This window comes from Eumetopias jubatus, unplaced genomic scaffold, assembly GCF_037043125.1.
Source record: "Eumetopias jubatus isolate StellerSeaLion01/CBP00866 unplaced genomic scaffold, mEumJub1_p1.0 scaffold_4, whole genome shotgun sequence".
Classification (NCBI taxonomy): Eukaryota; Metazoa; Chordata; class Mammalia; order Carnivora; family Otariidae; genus Eumetopias; species Eumetopias jubatus.
Window position 1 is genome coordinate 65,868,044 of NW_028274810.1, and position 19,588 is coordinate 65,887,631.

The 19,588-nt window shown below is 38.9% G+C and overlaps 1 protein-coding gene across 5 annotated transcripts in view; it reads right to left on the bottom strand.

The window, feature by feature from the left end:
* OSBPL9 (oxysterol binding protein like 9) overlaps positions 1-19,588 on the bottom strand; it is a 176,250-nt gene that overhangs the window by 8,584 nt on the left and 148,078 nt on the right. For all 5 annotated transcript variants that reach the window (XM_028106812.2, XM_028106811.2, XM_028106813.2 and 2 more), the window contains 5 exons: positions 14,289-14,448; positions 8,015-8,127; positions 7,771-7,889; positions 2,127-2,212; positions 575-749 (listed from right to left, as the gene is read on the bottom strand). In XM_028106812.2, the coding sequence (XP_027962613.2) occupies positions 575-749; positions 2,127-2,212; positions 7,771-7,889; positions 8,015-8,127; positions 14,289-14,448 (653 nt within the window). The remainder of the gene's footprint in view (positions 1-574; positions 750-2,126; positions 2,213-7,770; positions 7,890-8,014; positions 8,128-14,288; positions 14,449-19,588) is intronic.

Here is a 19,588-nt window from a genome sequence, read left to right on the forward strand (position 1 = left end):
GACTCTCTACTTGGCAACTCCACTTACATGTATAACTCATACTTTTTATTTCAAATTAGAGTTCTTGATTTTTCCTTCCCCAAATCTTTTTCCTTTTGTAAATGGCATCAACCAATTGCTGAAGCCCACATGCAGGGTTCATCTCTGACTGTCGCCTTTCTTTTACCTCCCCAGTCCACCTATACATTCTACCTCCACAGTACAGCTGGAATCAACCATGTCTCTTCTGGAATAATGCCAAAACCTCCTCAGTGGTCTCCATGCTTCTATTTTTGCCCCTTTCTGGTTTATTTTTCACAAAATCATTACGGGGATCTTTTTAAAACAAAAATGCAATCTTGATAAGCCACAAAGTTACTATTATGGCCCACAAGGTCGTGCATGATCTGATCTCTGAATCTCATCTCAAGCCACTCCTTCCCGGCTCACTATATCTAGAGTATGCTGACCCAACAGCACTGTTCTTCTGTGGGTGCTGAGCATCTTTTGATTACTATCTTTACATTATCTGCCCCCAAATAAAATGAATCAGTATGCAATTTAGGATCACTAAAAACATCAGTGCAGAACTCACTGCGTTCTCTTCATTCGTATCATTTGGCAATGTCCAGTGACACTGGAAGATTTCCCCTAAAATGGGGTTGTATGGCTTTTTGGCAACCGATCCTTTCCTTCCTGCGTGAAAGGCAGAGAGGTACCATTTCACAACCTGAACCATTCGATCTCTGGCATCCTTCTGGTCACTAATGCTGCAAGGCAGAAAGAAAAAATTTAACGTCTTGCTTTCTGACAGGACACAAGCTGATGCTGCACTCCTTGGCATGGTCCACCGTAAGCCAGGCAGAGAGGACCCAGGACCAAGAGTTTTTAAAACTGAGATATAACATACATGATTAAACACATTAGTCTTAAGTGTTTGGCTCGATGAATTTGATAAATGTATACAGTTAACCCTTGAATGACAAAGGTTTAAACTATGTGGTTCCTCTTACATGTGGATATTTTTTGATAAAGTACTATAAATGTATTTTTCCTTATGATTTTAATGTTTTCTCTAGCTTACTTTATTGTAAGAATACAACATATAACACACGTAACATACAAGAATATGTTAATACTTTTGTGTTATCAGCAAGGCTTCCGGCAGGCTATTATTAGTGACATTTTTGGGGAGTCAAAAGTACAGATTTTCGACTACATGGGAGGTAAGCATCCCAAAGCCCCACGTTGTTCGAGGGTCAACTGTATACCAGTGTCAGCCAATGTGTCCACCCATCATGAAACCTCAAAGTGATTTGTATCTGGCTCCAGTAAACCACAGTCCAAGGCCAAGCAATGCAATCAGAGAAGACGGATTATAACACCCAGCTATAAAGAAAAATTTCCTGCTCCCACTGAAAAGTGATGTGAACTCTCCTCGTTGTAAATCAGTGCCAACTTTACTTTCCCCTTTGCACATATATTTACTATTGCAAGCCAGTATTTAAAAGTTATGAGTCAGTCTGTAATCTGGACACTAGACTGTAAGCTCCTCAAGGGCAGACACTGATTTTTTCTTTCCTGGCAAACACCAGGTGCTTTAGAAAGGATTGCTAAGGGGTGCCTGGGTGGCTCAGTTGGTTAAGCGACTGCCTTCGGCTCAGGTCATGATCCTGGAGTCCTGGGATCGAGTCCCACATCAGGCTCCCTGCTCAGCGGGGAGCCTGCTTCTCCCTCTGACCCTCTTCCCTCTCGTGCTCTCTATCTCTCATTCTCTCTCTCTCAAATAAATAAATAAAATCTTTAAAAAAAAAAAAAAAGAAAAGATTGCTAAATTCAGATAACTGAATTTTGTGAGGATATAGTATAAACAGTGATTACCAATCCCTGCATCAAATAAGCTCTACCCTTGGCTCTATAAATACTGGCTACCTATTAATGGGCTCTCAAGATTTTCTTAGCTAACTTGATTGCCTAACAACATCACCACCATATAACCTAAGCAAACAGGCATCTAATATAAACAAAATAATGCCTTTTCTCAGAAATGTCTGAAAGGTAAAAAGGAAAAAAGGAATCCATCTATCCTGTACAAAGTTACTGAGTAACATTTTAAAAATTGGAAACTACAGTGTTCAGTCAAATACCTCACAAACAGGTCCGGATGTGCAAAAAAGTCTGCATACATTTCTAGAAGAGATCTTCTTTCAAGAATGAATGTTGGAAGAACTACCTGAAAAACATACACATTTGACCCTTGAGGATCAAATTCCACTACAGATAAACAGATTGCTGAATTGCTTTAAAAAAAACAAAAACAACCCCCCCCATACCAAAAAATCTCATTCCAATCATGGTAATACCCACCACGCACTGCCCAGGCATGCTTCTGATACCTACTTCCTAAACTGATTCAGAAATGCCCATTAACCTGCCCAGCAGATGGGAAACAAAGAACAGATTTTGAATGTTCAGACTATCACTTCCTCTGTGCAATCTCCCTAAAGCTCCTGAATCAGAATAACAATGACAAACTACACCCAGTAGCTACCCTCTGATGCCTACTACCTGCTGGGGCATGACACACACATTATATTACTGAAGTGTACAACAATCCTGTTCTGAAGAAATTATTATCCCTGTTTTACAGTCAAGAAAAATGAAGCTCAAAGAGAAATGTTTTCACTGCTCCATACTGATGTGGAATTCAAAACTGGGTCTGACACTGAGGGGTCTGTGCACTTTCTAATGCTGCTTCTCTATGATCATTAGTTGTATCAGGCAATTTATCTACTTATGCATCTGTGTTCTTAAATAATAGAAGGACCACACTTACACTTGCATTCATGACTACTATTACACAGCAAGGAATTTTTAAGTGAGCATTAAAGGAATAAATAAGAGAATGAAAATGGGAATCAATGAACTCTTTCTACAATGGGGCTGAGCCCATGAAGAAAAATGCGGACAGGCTAGGAATGTGGAAGAGGAGAAAAAAATAGGAAACTGGAATATGGAAAGAAGGAATGAGAAAGATTAGGAACAACCAATTAAAAAGAGAAGAATTTCATTAGGAAATGGAAGAACTGTTTTTGAAATATCTATCAGACTATAAATTATTCATTATGGAGCACCACAGTAAACAAAAATTCCCTTATATTTAGTAATTACTGTATATCTACTATATTCAAGATCCTGTGTTAAATGCTGTGGAGAAGGCAAAGGTAAGGATGAGAGAATACCACCAGTATTTAAATTTTAGGTGGAATATTGGGGTGCCTGGGTGGCTCAGTCAGTTAAGTGCCCGACCCTTGGTTTCGGCTCAGGTCATGATCTCATGGTTGTGGGATCAAGCCCTGCGTCAGGTTCCACACTCAGCACGGAGTCTGCTTGAGATTCTTGCCCTTTCCCTCTCCCTCCCTTTCTATCCTTCACCCCTGCTCAGCGTGCGTTCATGTACCCTCTCTCTAAAGAAATAAATTAGGGGGGCCTGGGTGGCTCAGTCCTTAAGTGTCTGCCTTTGGCTCAGGTCATGATCCCAGGGTCCTGGGACTGAGCCCCGCATTGACCTCCCTGCTCGGCGGGAAGCCTGCTTCTCCCTCTCCCATTCCTCCTGCTTGTGTTCTTGCTCTCGCTATCTCACTCTCTGTCAAATAAATAAATAAAAATCTTCAAAAAAAAAATCTTCAAAAAAAAAATTTTAGGTGGAATGTGACAAATATACAAGAGATGTTCAAAGTTCCTAGAAGTTCAGGAGAAGGAAAGATCATGTTCTGTTGGGGAACCAGAATGAGGGCAGAGCTGGGAAATGATTCACTGACGTGGCACTAGACAAAATCCTTAGATAGGAGTATGACTGTAATACAGGATGAAACAGAAGGAACAAGACATGGACATAGGAGGGGGAAAAAAAAAGATGGAGACAGGAAGTATGTGTGACAGGGATTAACCAGTTGACCACTGTGGCTGGGTATATAAAGATTATATAAGAGACTGATAGACCACAGCTTAGAAAAGGACACTATGGCTCTAACATTTAGAATGCTTATAATCAAACTCCAGAGTTTACATTTTAAGTAAACAGTTTCCTATGTATATTTCCTTCCTATGTATGTTCATAATCTAAATATGGTTAAACTGGTAGGTAAGCTTACGTGCTGACTTGGTGCAACCAACTTCTTTCCACTCTTGAAGAACACAGAAATTAAAAACCGCCAAGTAAGAATGCTGAATAACAAAACAGGGGTACCTTTTTTTTTTTTTTGAGAGGGAGAGAGAGAATCCCAAGCAGGCTCCACCCATGGCACAGAGCCAGACACGGGACTCAATCTCATGACCCTGAGATCATGACCTGAGCCGAAATCAAGAGCTGAGCCACCGAGGCACCCCAGAAGTAAATACTTTTAATATATAAATAGCTCTTACAAGAAAAAGATTACTATTACCAGAAGAAAAATGGACAAAAGAACTGAACAGACAACTCAAAAAGAAGAAATAGCCAAAAACCAAAATTTGATGATAATAATTAAAAAAGATTTTTTTTTCCTCCCTACTTAAAATGTTTTGAGAACTCTCATTCAACAGATCATCTTCAATGTTTTTAGCACTATACTGATACATGCCATTATGTCAAGTAACTGGAACAGGGCTGGATTGTCTTCGACCTGGGTTCAAGTACTTTACTTTGCTGCCACTTAGGTGTAAGGAAGCCCTGGAAAATTAACTCGACTCCCTAAGTCTGTGTAAAAGGAGTCTAATTACATGCCCTGCTTATATCTTAGAACTATTTTGAAGACCAATTGAGGTAAATGGGATGTGACTTTATAGTATTTCTGAACACTACAAAGTACTTGGGAAATAACTTTAGAAAGTATCTGAAGTGAGAAAATACATTTTATAAATAGGAGAATGAGATAAAAATTTATGGCACTGTCAAGCAGAGAAAGACAATTATCATATGGTTTCACTCATATGTGGAACATAAGGAATAGTGTAGAGGACCACAGGGGAAGGGAGGGAAAACTGATGGGAAGAAATGAGAGAGGGAGACAAACCATGAGAGACTCTGGACTCCGGGAAACAAAGTGAGGGTTACAGAAGGGAGGCGGGGTGGAGGGATGGGGTGACTGGGTGATGGGTATTAAGGAGGGCACATGTGATGAGCACTGGGTGTTATATGCAACTAATGAATCACTGAACACTACATCAAAAACTAATGATGTACTATACAGCGGCTAACTGAACTTAATAAAAATAATTACGGTATTATTGTAATATTCTGGAATGCATAAAGGCATCAAGATTTCAGAATCTGTTGGCAATCACAGCCATTTGTTTATGCCAGTAAAGATCTCTAAAATAGCTAATTTTTAACATTTTTGGTAAAAAAAACTATTATTGTATCTTTCATAATATAACAAGCTTATAGTGGCTATGGACCAAATATAGATTATCTGGCAGAGAAAATTATGTGAGGCAAGGTTTACAAACTTGATTGTGGCAGACACTTTTGGTTGCCTATGCACATCTCTGCTTCATCCTTAGTAAGAGAATTCTGATCCAGTTCAGGTTCAGGCTCTAGGTTGCCATGAGAGTCACAGGGTCCTTCCAGATCTCAAGGGCTAAATGTGGATTAATCTATACCTATCAGTTAACCTCCCTTGCTAGTGACTGGCTTAGCACCGGCACACGTATAGCTCTGGCCAACGAGATTCAGTTGGAAGTCTGAGGGGCCGGGGCACCTGGGTGGCTCAGTTGGTTAAGTGTCTGCCTTTGGCTCGGGTCATGGTCCCAGGTTCCTGGGATCGAGCCCAGAGTCCAGCTCCCTGCTCAGTGGGGAGCCTGCTTCTCCCTCTCCCTCTGCCTGCCGCTCCCCCTGCTTGTGCCGTCAAATAAATAAATAAAATCTTAAAAAAAAAAAAAAAAAAGGAAGTCTGAGGGGCTACTTCAGGAGAAGAACATCCTTCCCTAATAAAAACAACAATAAAAAAAAAATCCATGAAAAGAAATTATTTTTCTGCCTCTTGACATTATTTGCCTAAGGATGGGCTGACTGGAAGTATAACACCCATTTTGCAATGACAACGAGACAAGCCTGAGTGTGCAAGTCAACATGCTAAGGATGGAAGAACAGAGAGACTGAAGGAACCTAGCTTCTTTCTCACACACAACTGATTGAATTAATCAGTTCTAGCACCACTCTACTTCTAGCCTTCTCATTATATGAGCTAATAAACCTGGTATTGTTCAAGTTATCTTCTGATGAGTCTTCCATTACTGAAGACCAAAACCGATCACGGCGGAAGATACAGAAAAGAAATATTCAGATGTCAACATCTAAAATTAAGCTCTAACTCACAAATTTGAAGTGACAATTCTTGCTCTAGCAATTATGCAATCTAATGATCACTGAAAAAGTTCTGGGACAAACCTAGAACATTTCTGGCAAGTATGTTGGATTCCACAAATACATGCTAGCCTTGTGTTTCTGTTCTCACTTAGATTTGAGATAAAGGGTTTTATTATAGGCACTTATTAGAAAGATTATGGATTAGTTTTTTCCTCAATAGCCTCTAAATCCAAAACCAAAATGAAGCTGACTGGTGTCAAAGAGTATATAGCACTGGAGTTGATTTGGTCATAACAAAAGTAAGAATCTTGAATTTTATTAACTTTCTAAAACCAGAGAGAATAATAATAATCCAACCAAGATGAAAGTTTACTGCAGCTCAAGTCTTTAAGACAAGAGGCAGCAGTAAAAAGATTGCAGAATTTGAAATCACGACCATTATCAGAATCTCAGTTTTGCCACTTACTAGGACTCAGCCAAGTTACTAAGCCTCTATATGAGTTTTAGTTTCTTCATCCATAAAATCTTAACAGTAACACCTCTGCAGAGCTGTGGTGAGAATTAAGTGCAAGGATGACGTTTCCAGCACAGTGGTAGGGATGTACGATAGGCACCCATACGTGCTAGTCTCCTAACTTAAGAGGGCATTCTGTTTAGAGAACTAAGTTTAAATTCAAATTCAATACAATACAATAATTGTGTGGCTCAATGTGTGTCATATAATTTCCCATTTACTACCTGTTCCCGTCCTTAACAACCCTGTGAAGTGGCCACTGTTACGTCCATCTTACATGAGAAACATAAAGATCACAGAGGAAGGGACCTACTCAAGGTCACATGGTTTGGTGATAGCAGAGGCAGGATGGAAACACACGTCCTCTAAACCCAAGATCAGGACTCTGCTCATTTTTTTTTTTTTAAGATTTATTTATTTGATAGAGAGAGACACAGCGAGAGAGGGAACACAAGCAGAGGGAGTGGGAGAGGGAGAAGCAGGCTTCCTGTGGAGCAGGGAGCCCGACTTGGGGCTTGATCCCAGAACTCTGGGAACACGACCTGAGCTGAAGGCAGACGCTTAACGACCGAGCCACCCAGATGCCCCAGAACTCTGCTCACTTTGGTTCTGGGCACACTACATTGCTTTAGGTTTTATCCAAACTACTAATCAAGCTCAACACTATTCCTTGTTTGCCCCCAATAAAATCCAAATCTTAATTCATATTATCCATATATACTGTTTCTATGAATTCTAGCTTTACATATTTCATCCATTTATACAAATTCTCAGTTTGCTCATCTACAAATATATTAAACCACAAGACAAAAGTATAAACAGAAGTTATGTCATTATGTTACATTTGCAAGCCACATTCACTGTACAATCACTGAGAATCCACACGTACACATTAAGACTTACAGCAAATGCCAGATTTAATTCTTACCTTAGTAAGATCCATTCCAAGCCTAACCTGTGACAAGAGATGCATGATAACGCTTTTGTGCTCTTCCACCGACCCTGCCTCCCCTTCATCATCTCTATCATCATGTGAGTCGAAAAGGTCTAAAATAAAACAGATCTGCTTAGACTGGTGTTAAATTGGGCCAATCTGTGGATGCTACCAGTGTTACAAATCTTTTTTCAAACAAATGTTTTTAAGAAGAGTTGAATTCTCCAAGGTCACTTACCAGCATCACTTGTTCCATTGGACATGGAAGAATTAAGTGACTCTGTGGTATCTGGGCGCTTTAGACTATTTCCTGAGCTGCTGTGTGTCAAGACTGAGGCAGATCCAGAGGAACTAAAAAAAAAAAAAAACAAAACACCGAAAAAACCCCCAACAGTAATCACCTTTTTAAGCCTTAAGAAAGCAATTGTCATAGTAAGACATTAACCTTTAAAGCTACCTGAAACCGATATAGGTAGATAGATAACAGAAACACGCTAGACTTACAGTGAACTAGACACACACACACACACACACACACACACACACACACTTTCCAACTCCCTGTCACCCTCATTCTGAGATTGTAAACCGTAAAGTGTGATGACTAGGCTTCTTGTCTTGTGCTTTTTGCATAGTGTGTGCTCAACCAAGCCATGCTGAAAGGTCATCAAAAATTAGTACGAGTTTTGCTTCTGCATCTAAGTTTAAAACTAGAGTTCATTTTCTTGTTACTTTGCATAAAATTACATGTTATAATTCTCTGCAACAATTTCTAGAACCTCAAAAATTGCCTGCCAAGTCTATTAATTAATCTCAGAAGACATTTTGTCTATATTTTTGAGATCCCTTGATAAAAGCCAACAGTGGTATTTAACATTCTTCCCAGTCATTTAAAAACTGTATTTGAAATTACAAAATAAAAAAGCATGCTATTTTTTTCTTTTTAAGATTTTACTTATTTAGGGGCGCCTGGGTGGCTCAGCCAGTTAAGCGGCTGCCTTCGGCTCAGGTCGTGATCCCAGGGTCCTGGGATCGAGCCCCAATCGAGCTCTCGAGCTCCCTGCTCAGCGGGAAGCCTGCTTCTCTCTCTGCCTGCCACTTCCCCTGCTTGTGCTCTCTCTGTCAAATAAATAAATAAAATTAAAAAAAAAGATTTTACTTATTTATTTGACAGAGAGAGAGAGTGAGAGAGGGAACACAAGCAGGGGGAGTGGGAGAGGGAGAAGCAGGCTCCCCAGAGAGCAGGGAGCCTGACTCAGGGCTCGATCCCAGGACCCTGGGATCATGACCTGAGCTGAAGGCAGATGCTTAATGACTGAGCCACCCAGGGCCCCAGGGCCATTTTTTTTTTTAAAGATTTTTTTCTATTTATTTGACAGAGATAGCAAGAGATGGAACACAAGCAGGGGGAGCTGGAGAGGGAGAAGCAGGCTCCTCGGTGATCAGGGAACCCAACGCGGGACTCGATCCCAGCATGCTAGAATCACAACCCAAGCCAAAGGCAGACGCCCAATGACTGAGCCACCCAGGCGCCCCTTCTTTTAATTCTTTTAATAAACTTAATTTATTAGAGTTTTTCACAGCAAAACTGAGTAGAAAGTACAGAATTCTCATATATCCCTTTCCCCATACATGCACGACCTCCTTCCCATATCATTACCATTCTACACCGGAGTGGTACACTTGTAACAACTCATGAACCTACAGTGGCTCATCATTCTCTGACTCAAAGTCCATAGTTTACATTAGGGTTCACTCTTGGTGGTGGACATTCTATGAACTTTGACAAATCCACCACTGTAGTATTGTAGAGAATAGTTTCACTACCCAAAAAATCCTCTATGCTCTGCCTATATTAGAATATTAGAATATTCTCATATTAAAATATTAGATCAATGTTTATTCTAATTTAAACATAGTTTGTCCTGGTTACTTACCTTTTGATCTATTTTTCAAAAATTCTTAGGTAACTAAATATTGCTTATTTGATAATTTAGTAGTATACATCACAAGGTACTGTAACTAATGTCTACCTCACCAGTTTTGAGAGTCAATGGAAAATATGAATAAAAGACCTAGGTAAGAGACATCAAATTATCATTAAATAAAAGAGCTGCATGAAAGTTATTTTCAAAATGTTTTGTGGCTCTCTGATACATCATCAAACAGAGTCAATCTTTTAAATCAATTGATCAAAACCCCCAAATCCTTTAAAACATGTATCTTATTTTAGATGCAATTCCAAAGGTCAGATCTACGCTGTGCTTTTCATTTTTACTCAGGTTAGAAGCCATGTCTGGGCCAAATGAAATGCTCAGTAAGGCTCAGAATGAAAAAGGGGATGAATTCTCATTTATCCATTTCATAATTTACCTCAATCAGGACAGAGAATTTAAAGAATGTAGTTAAAAACTAACAGCAACATCGACAAAAATGATATGCACACAGGAAAGGTTTATCTGCAATAGGCGAACGAACTTCTATACTTTGTAATTATAATATCATAAACTAAACCAAAAAATGTGAAGCGCTGAACTGAATTACAGTAACAGAATCCAAAGTCTTACTGAGCACCTAGGTACGTGCCAAATACAGTTTTTATCTCCGTAACAATTTAACCTCCATAACAACCCTGTAAGGTAGATATGATTATTCTCCTCACACATGGATGCTCAGAAGTTCAGGTGACTGGCCTGAGGTCACCTGAGGTAAGTAGTGGAGCCATTTCAAATGCATGTCTGGCTCCGAAGCACATGTTCTTTCCAACGTGGACTTTCATCTAGTTTATAATTGTGTACAACCATACTGCTCAGTAACGTAGTTCACACAGAAGCTATCATTACTACAGGTCTCCAGAAAGTGAACAATGAAAACACGTAAGTTTTCAAGTTCTCGGGGCACCTGGGTGGCTCAGCCATTAAGCATCTGCCTTCGGCTCCGGTCATGATCTCAGGGTCCTGGGATCAAGCCCCTCATCGGGCTCCCTGCTCCACAGGAAGCCTGCTTTCTCTCTGTCCCACTCCCCCTGCTTGTGTTCCCTCTCTCGCTGTCTCTCTCTGTCAAAAAATAAAATCTTAAGGAAAAAAAAAAAAAAGCTTTCAAGCTCTCTTCCTTCAGAGACAGAAAAACAGTAGAAACTTGACCCGAGAGTTAGAAAAGAAGTAGTAGCAGCCGATAACCAGCAGGTGTCACAGGCTCAATGCCTACCAAAGTCAGGCAGAGAACATAAATAGGTGAACTGGGCTAGATTATAAGGAATATAGACCTGGGGCCCCACATACTCAATTTGAAGGGATTTTAAGCCCTGTTTAAAAACAAAACAAAACAAAACACCCCCAATTCCCCAAAAGTCAACAAACACTCTGACGGTCAACTAAAACATCTGCAGTCCCTACCAGTTTGGGAATCCAGATTAGGGCATACAAGGGAGATCCTAGAATTGAGGGAGAAAAGGAATCCAGTGGTTAGCAGGACACAGAATTTAACTCTGAATTTAACTGTGTATTTGTCATGGGATGGGTACCAGGAGAGTAACACAGAAGGAAGCTTATAAGAAGGAGAAAAGAGAAAAAGCCTATGAGCCTACCAGTGACTTTGTAGACATGCTCATTACATGTTCAAAAACTATTTTAAAATTTTCTGTTCCATAAAAATTTCAGGAGAGCCCCTTGAAACTGAGGCCAGACTCAGATACTACAAGCTTTCCTGAATATGGTTATATGCTTCTGGAGGAAAGATGAATCTGTTTTGATACTCAATTGTACTTTGTGTTTAGCATAACACCTGATGTTTGATACAAGTTTGATGTTAAGAACACCTGTTCTTAATTCTGTTTAAAGAAAACCTGCTTGGAAACATCAAAAAAAAAAAATCAATAATAAGCTTTACCTTGGAATTTTCTTCCAAATGGTTATTTCCTTTTAATCCCACTATCATAAAAAAACAATTTTCAAAATTAAAGTGAATGCCTATTAGCAAACTGCTAATAATGGTTTCTCAATAGTTTATTTCCCCACATACATCATTAAGAAACCAAGATGCTAAACCAAGCCTTTCTGCTAAGGTGGTCTTGAGTTGTGGGTTCAAACCTCCCTTCCTTTAGTCTCATGTCTTAACAGTATCACTGTATCACACCTGTATCACAGATATTTCACTTTTTCCCACATTCAAAAACTGAGTTTGATCCACTAAGACACAAAACTTCCTCAACCAGTCCATTATTTTCCTTACAAATTTTGAGATTTTGAGCAGGTATGATCCAATTATATATGAATACTGTATTTCTCAGCTCATGTGTACACTTAAGAAAACTAGAGTCCTACACAGTATTTTTCATTAAAAGAAACCAAGATACGTGGTCTAAGGACTGGGTGGCTGATGTACTAGGCTTACAAATTCACATATAATCATTTCCAAATTTGCACTGTCCTACAAAGCAAACCCCAAGCTGTAACAATAGTACCAACTCCTGAGAAAGCAGAGCTGAAAAAAATGCCCAACAAAAATTAAGCCAACTATATCTACAACAAACATAAGTAACATTAAAACAAATAAATATTAATTTGCTTTCTATATGAGTGCTTATTACATGCCAGATACTTTATTAAGCACCTGATTGACACTATTCTCATTAAAATGTTCACAATGACCCTTTGAAGTTTATTTATCCTCATTCTACAAATGAGGAAACTGAGGATTACATAGGTTTAATAACTTGACCAAGATCACACACCTTTGTTGTTTTGTTTCTATAGATTTTATTTATTTATTTGAAGGGCGCCTGGGTGGCTCAGTCGTTAAGCGTCTGCCTTCAGCTCAGGTCATGATCCCAGGGTCCTGGGATCAAGCCCCGCATCGGGCTCCTTGCTCGACAGGGAGTCTGCTTCTCCCTCTCCCTCTGCTGCTCCCCCTGCTTGTGCTCTCTGTCAAATAAATAAATAAAAATCTTTAAAAAAAAAAAAAAAGATTTTATTTGAGAGAGAGCCAGCACACACAAGCAGGGGGAGCAGCAGAGGGAGAGGGAGAAGCAGGCTCTCCGCTGATCAGGGAGCCCAACGTGGGGCTCAATCCAAGGACCTCGGGATCATGACCTGAGCCAAAGGGAGCCGCTTAACTGAGCCACCCAGGCACCCCTGTTTTGTTGTTGTTGTTGTTGAAGTAATCGCTATATCCAATGTGGTGCTGGAACTCAGAGTCCCGAGGACCAAGAATTGCATGCTCTGCCAACCGAGCCAGCCAGGAACCCAAGATCACATACCTTTGAAGCAAACCAGATTTAGAACCTATTCTTTCTGAGATTCCAAAAGCCAAAGTCTAAAGCATAGCAACCTATATACCAGTAAGGTGTATTTTGCTTATCAGCTATCAGGTAAATGACTTTACACAAATAAAGTCTTGTCTGTGCAATGGAACACACCTAGCTTTTTCAATGGTATAAAACAGGTCAAATATTTTCTAATGAGGGAAGATCTATCATCAATATCTATCGAAATCTTCCTGCTTACTATCTCTGGAATCCACATGCTTCCCTCATTCTCATGCTATTACCTTACCTAAGGCTATCAACATTTCTCAATTTACTACCCGGTTTAGGCTGATCTCCCTACCTGTAATGCAGCCCCACTTCATTCAATTCTTTACACAATCTAGGCAAGTCTATTTTTCTAAAATGCAAACCTGACCAGCAACTACTATTTTTTGTGAGAAAATGTCCAAAATTCATAAAAGGCTAAAGGAGTCTTAGACGACCTGGCCCTTATCAACCCCTTCTGTATCTTTTTCTTTTTTAAACAACTTATGCTACAGACAAACTCAACAACTTACAGCTCCCCCAAAGAAACCCAACTCCCCCTCCCTTTGTCAACAGGACTGCCTTAATAGGGTTCTATCTCCAAGAAAACACTTCCATTTTCCCCTCCTTACTGCCATGTCCCTTCCCTTCTCCCTACTCACATTCTTTCGTTAGGATCACACCCCATCCCTCCTCTGTAAATCCTTCCCTCACTTCTAAGGACTTCAAAATGCTCTCATGGCTTTCTGTGCTTAGCATATATCCCACTGGATTATGTCTGTTTGTTCTCCCAACAAACAGCAAGTTCCCTGAAGGCAGGAACTGGGTCTTTTTTCACCTCTGGATCATTCCTCCACTAGTATAGTGACTGGCTTATAGGTGTTGAGTATCTCCACTCTAATATAAAACAAGTAATGGTGCCCTCTTATTTGTATAATACTTCCTAGCTTTCTCACTCTCATTTGCCCCTCTCCTAATGGTGGAGCTATGGAAATAATGCCAGGAGTTCAATTATTACTGACATATTACTTTAGCTAATGCTAATTTATTCCATTTGAATTAAGTCAAAAGTAAAATCAACATTCTCACAGAACTCGCTTTGCTCAATAAGCCAATCAATAAGAAGCTTCATTATAAGGGAGTCCGTCCAATCACACCAGTCTCAAAATCAAATTTATTTTTAAAATCAAAAGTCATTTAAATACATAGTTCATTTACTTACTCTATTAAGCGCTTTGGGGATGAGCCACTTTGATGGAATTCATCAGCATCATAGAATTCATCTTCACTGCTAGAATAAGAGAACTCGGGGACAGTATTTGGAGACAAATTGACATGGCTTGGAGAAGTCAAACTGCTACTAGGTGGTGAGTGCCCACTGCCTAGGAAATGAAAACATTTTAAATTAGGAGACAATGTTGGTAATAGAGGGAAAATAATTAGGGAGATGGAGTCAAAACAGACTTTCCTAAAATTAAGAAAAGTTAAGTTGGTACACTCTCTGTAAAGAAAATCAATACTTAAAGTAGACAAAGAAAAAGGCTAATCATGTTATAGAATGGGACACAGACTTTTAAATGAAAAACAGCTATGTTCCCATTTATAATTATCTATAAATAGAAAGGGAGCTCTTTCGATTGTAAACACAGTGTGTGAGTTCTGGGGCCAGAAGTCCCACAACAGATACAAACACCAGTGGAAAGCCAGGGCTCCTACTTTATACTGTAGATCCAGATATTTAAAAAATGCAGCAGTGACACAGTAAGAATGCATAACGGAAAGAATATCAAAGACCACATGAAAGTTAAAATATCGTCCAGGATATCACATTCACATTAGTCATTATGTCACATGAAACACAAAAGCACCACACAAAGCCCTAGCACTCGCCATCCAAACTCCTTACTTCTTTTCCACCTAAGTCAAGTCAGGTGCCTGGGGCACAGGGGCAGAGAAAAACAGAGGTCTACTATGGGAAGAATATGGAAAAGGAAAGGACTAGAAAGATACCTAACCAGTCTAAGGAAATGGAAATTAACAGAGATCCACAGAAAAACTATTATCTAATCTCTGTGATCATGATTGTCTAGTAACAAAACAATAAAAGTATCAAATAATGGAGGACTACTGAGATTGATTAAGTGTTTACAGAGCATCTATCTACAAGCTCTCAGGCAATTTATGCCAAACTGCTACAGATGCCTGGCAGAGATTAAATTTAACTAAGTCAATGCTGGCAATCTAAAAACCAAGGCCACAGTTCTGGAAGTTGAGAAACAGCAGCAACAAAAATGAATCTAGAGTCACCCATGGATCTTTAGCCCATTCTTGTGTCTATGGTTCAATAGTTAGAGAAGAAACATATCCACCTGCCACATTTAGTTGCCACGTTCACAAAGATTTTTTGAAAACATAAAAGTTTGCCACTGAAAAAGGTAATCTTACTGTGGAAATTCCAAAAATAGTTCATCTTAGCAAATAACTTTAAATTCTTTCCCCCCCGATCCCCTGCAATAGTGGCAGTAAGATGGGAAAGAGAGTTTCTCTTACTGAAATAGGTAATACTTAAAAAAAAAAAAAAAGCCCCCAAACCACCCAGGAATTAAAAATGATTAAGTAACATGCAAACACTCCAGACGATCACACAATTAAAAATGTGTCCAAGAAGAAAATGAGTTTGGGAATTGCAAACTAAAGAACAGTTTTCCTTATAAGAACAAACAATATTATTTCTTTTCTCAGTTGTTACCTTATTTCTTTTTTGTATTAGGGAGAGAGTTAAAGAAGAAATTAGGCTGAAAAAAAAGACTAAATCATGTTAATTTCATTTCTAAAACTTCTTTAAATCTACCTACTCTAAAATGCTATATTTCAAAAGTATCTTCTGAAATAATTTATATCCTAAATTATTTATTATAATTATCCTAAATGTACATAAGAAGAGCACTCACTTTTTCAAAGTTTGTAACTAATTTTATGTATCTCCAAATACACAATTTTGGCTGTGTTTCCAAACTGACATAATCCTTTCTTTAGTAACAGGTGAAAGATTTATACAACTGAAGAGAAACCAGAGTATCCTTTTTTTTTTTTTGAGAGAAAGAGAAAGAAGGAGAGGCAGAGGGATAGGGAGAGAGAGAATCTTAAGCAGGCTCCACACCGACCACATGAGCCCAATGCAGGGCTCTGTCTCAAGACCCTGAGATCATGACCTGAGCCAAAATCAAGAGTCAGATGCTTAACTGACTGAGCCATCCAGGTGCCCCTGGAGTATCCTCTCGTATTAAAAAACAAATAAAAGAAAACACAGGTACTGTTTTTAAAATGAACAAAAGGTGATACAAGCAATGAAATACAAAAAAAAAGTCAGCCAAACATTTCAACCTCATTATTCAAATTACTTGTCAGCATTTTCCCAAGAGCTTCAAATAAGAGCTATTTCTGCTTTCTTTCTCTCAATGGAGAAGACAGCTGACCATGCTGTTAAATATTAAAGAACAAAGTAACAACACATCTTTACTAATTCAATTTTCAAAATGGGCTAAAGTCACAAGGTAATTTTCATTATTACAGGACAGGAGGAAAAGTCCTGTCCAGGAAAGAAATATGTGAAGCAACAAGGAGGGGCTTCCCTCCTACTTCCTCAAGGTGTAACAGGGACAAAAGCATGAAGTTCTCCTTTGAGTTTGGTTCAACAGGTATCTCAAAGTAATCAGTTTTAAAACAAGAAATATTCTAATACTAACATTGATAGCATGCTTATAAATTACAGAAAAAATAAAGACCATAAGTCTAAATAAAGAGAATACAAATTAAAACAAAGTATCTTTTTTTCTTATAAAATGAAAAAATGTGAAAGAATGATAAATCTAACCTTAAAAAAATATATGTGCCAAAAGTGGCTGCACAAGGACATTCACTGAAGTACTGCTTGTAATAGAAAAATCCTGGAAACAATCTAAATGCCCATCAGCAGAAAAACAGGTAATATGTGCTCAGGCAGCCATAAAAAGAACATTGTAGACCTAACAGCATAAACATGGAAAGCTCTCTAAACGTTTTCTGTTAAATGAAAAGAGAAAGTCACAGAAACACATGATGTCATTCAGGTTAAAACAACAGTAAGAATATACAATATATTTTCACAAAACTGGAACAAATAGTACTAAAATTTGTAAAGAACCACAGAAATACCCAATACCCAAAGCAGTCCTGAGAAAGAAGAATAAAGTGAAGGTATTACAACACCAGATTTCAAAATATACTACAAAGCTGTAGAAATCAAAACAGTATGGTACTGCCATAAAAACAGACACACAGATCAGTGGAACAGAATGGATACCCCCAAAATAAATCCAGGATTATATAGTCAATCCATGACAAAGGAGGCAAGAACACTTACCCTGTGACAAAGGAAGCAAGAATATACAATGAGGAAAGACAGTCTCTCCAAAAAATGGTGCTGGGAAAACTGGACAGCTGCATGTAAAAAGAATGAAAGTGGACCACTTTCTAACACTATACACAAAAATACACTCAAAAATGGACTGAAGATCTAAATGTGAGACTGAAACCATAAAAATCCTAGAAGAGAGCACAGGCAGGAATTTCTCTGACATCGGCTGTAGCACATTTTTCTAGATGTGTCTACTGAGGCAAGGCAAACAAAAGCAAAAATAAATGATTTTTATCAAAATAAAAAGCTTTTGCACAGCGAAGGAAGCTACTGACAAAACAAAAAAGATACCCTAGAGAATGGGAGAAGATATTTGCAAATGATATATCCAATGAGGGGTTAATATTCAAAATATATAAAGAACTTATACAACTCAATACCAAAAGAACAAATAATCTGATTTTAAAAGGGGCAGAGGACTATTAAAAAAAAAAGAGAGAGAGAAAAAAGGGGGAAGGAGCAGAGGACCGAATAAACATTTTTCCAAAGAAGACAGATGGCCAACAGACAGATGAAGAGGTGCTCAACATCACGAATCACCAAAATGCAAATCAAAACCACAAATGAGATAGCATCTTATACCAGACAGAATGGCTAAAGTCAAAATGACGTGTTAGAAACACTAATTCAAAAAGATATACACACCTCTATGCTTACTGCAGCATTATTTACAATTATTTACAATAGCCAGATTGTAGATATGGAAACAATCTAAGTGTCCATCAACAGGTGAATAATGCAAGAAAATGTGGTACACACACACACACACACACACAGGAATATTACACAGCCATAAAAAGGATGAGACTGTGACATCTGAGACAACATGGATCAACCTAGAGGGTATTAAGCTAAGTGAAATAAGCCTAACTGAGAAAGACAAATACCACACGATTCCACCATAAGTGGAATCTTAAAAACAAACCCACAAATGAATAAACAAAAAGCAGAATCAGGCCTATAATATAGAGAACAAAATTATGGTTGCCAGACAGGAGAGGGGTTGAGGGTTGAGCAAAATGGGTGAAGGGGAGAGGGAAATACAGGATTCCAGTTATGGAATGAATAAATCACAGGAATAAAAGGCACAGCATAGGGAATATAGTCAATGATATTTTAACAGTGATGTTAACAGGACAGATGGTAGCTACACACTTGGGGGGACATAGCATAATGTATAAACTTGTCAAATCACTAAGCTGTCACCCAAAACGAATGTAACATTGTTAACTATTCTAAAAAAAAAAATCTGGAGTGCTTGGGTGGCTCAGTTGATTAATCGGCTGCTTTTGGCTCAGGTCATGATCCCAGGCTCCTAGGATCGAGCCCCACATTGGGTTTCCCTGCTCAGTACAGAGTCTGCTTCTCCCTCTGCCCCTCCCCGTTTGTGTGTATGTCTCTCTCTCCCCCTCTCTTTCTCAAATAAATAAAAATATTTAAAATAAAGTTTTTAATTAAAAAAAATACACAATATAGGTATATATGTACATATATGCATACAAATACATGTAAAACACATGCAAATGAGAGGGAAGAATAAAGAGAACTTTCAGCTTTTGTTCTCTATACTTTTATACTGTCTCATTCCTTTACAATAATAAAGTAGGGGCACCTGGGTGGCTCAGCTGGTTAAGCATCTGCCTTCGGCTCAGGTCATGATCCCAGGGTGCTGGGATCGAGCCCCGCATCTGGCTCCCTGCTTAGTGGGAAGCCTGCCTCTCCCTCTCCCAACTCCCCTGCTGTGTTCCCTCTCTCGCTGTCTCTGTCAGATAGATAAATAAAATCTTTAAAAAAAAAAATAATAGAAGTATGCAAGTTTGACTCCAGCAAATTTCTTTAAAAATACAGATCTTCAAAATAAATCTTTTCTTAAGGTAAACAAAATTCTGCAATATTTTATCTTATTTAAAATGTAATTATTACTGGGGCACCTTGGTGGCTCAGTCGGTTAAGCAGCTGCCTTCAGCTTGGGTCGTGATCCCAGAGTCCCGGGATCAAGCCCTACATCGGGCTCCTTGCTCAGCGGGGAACCTGCTTCTCCCTCTGCCTGTGCTTGCTCTCCCCCC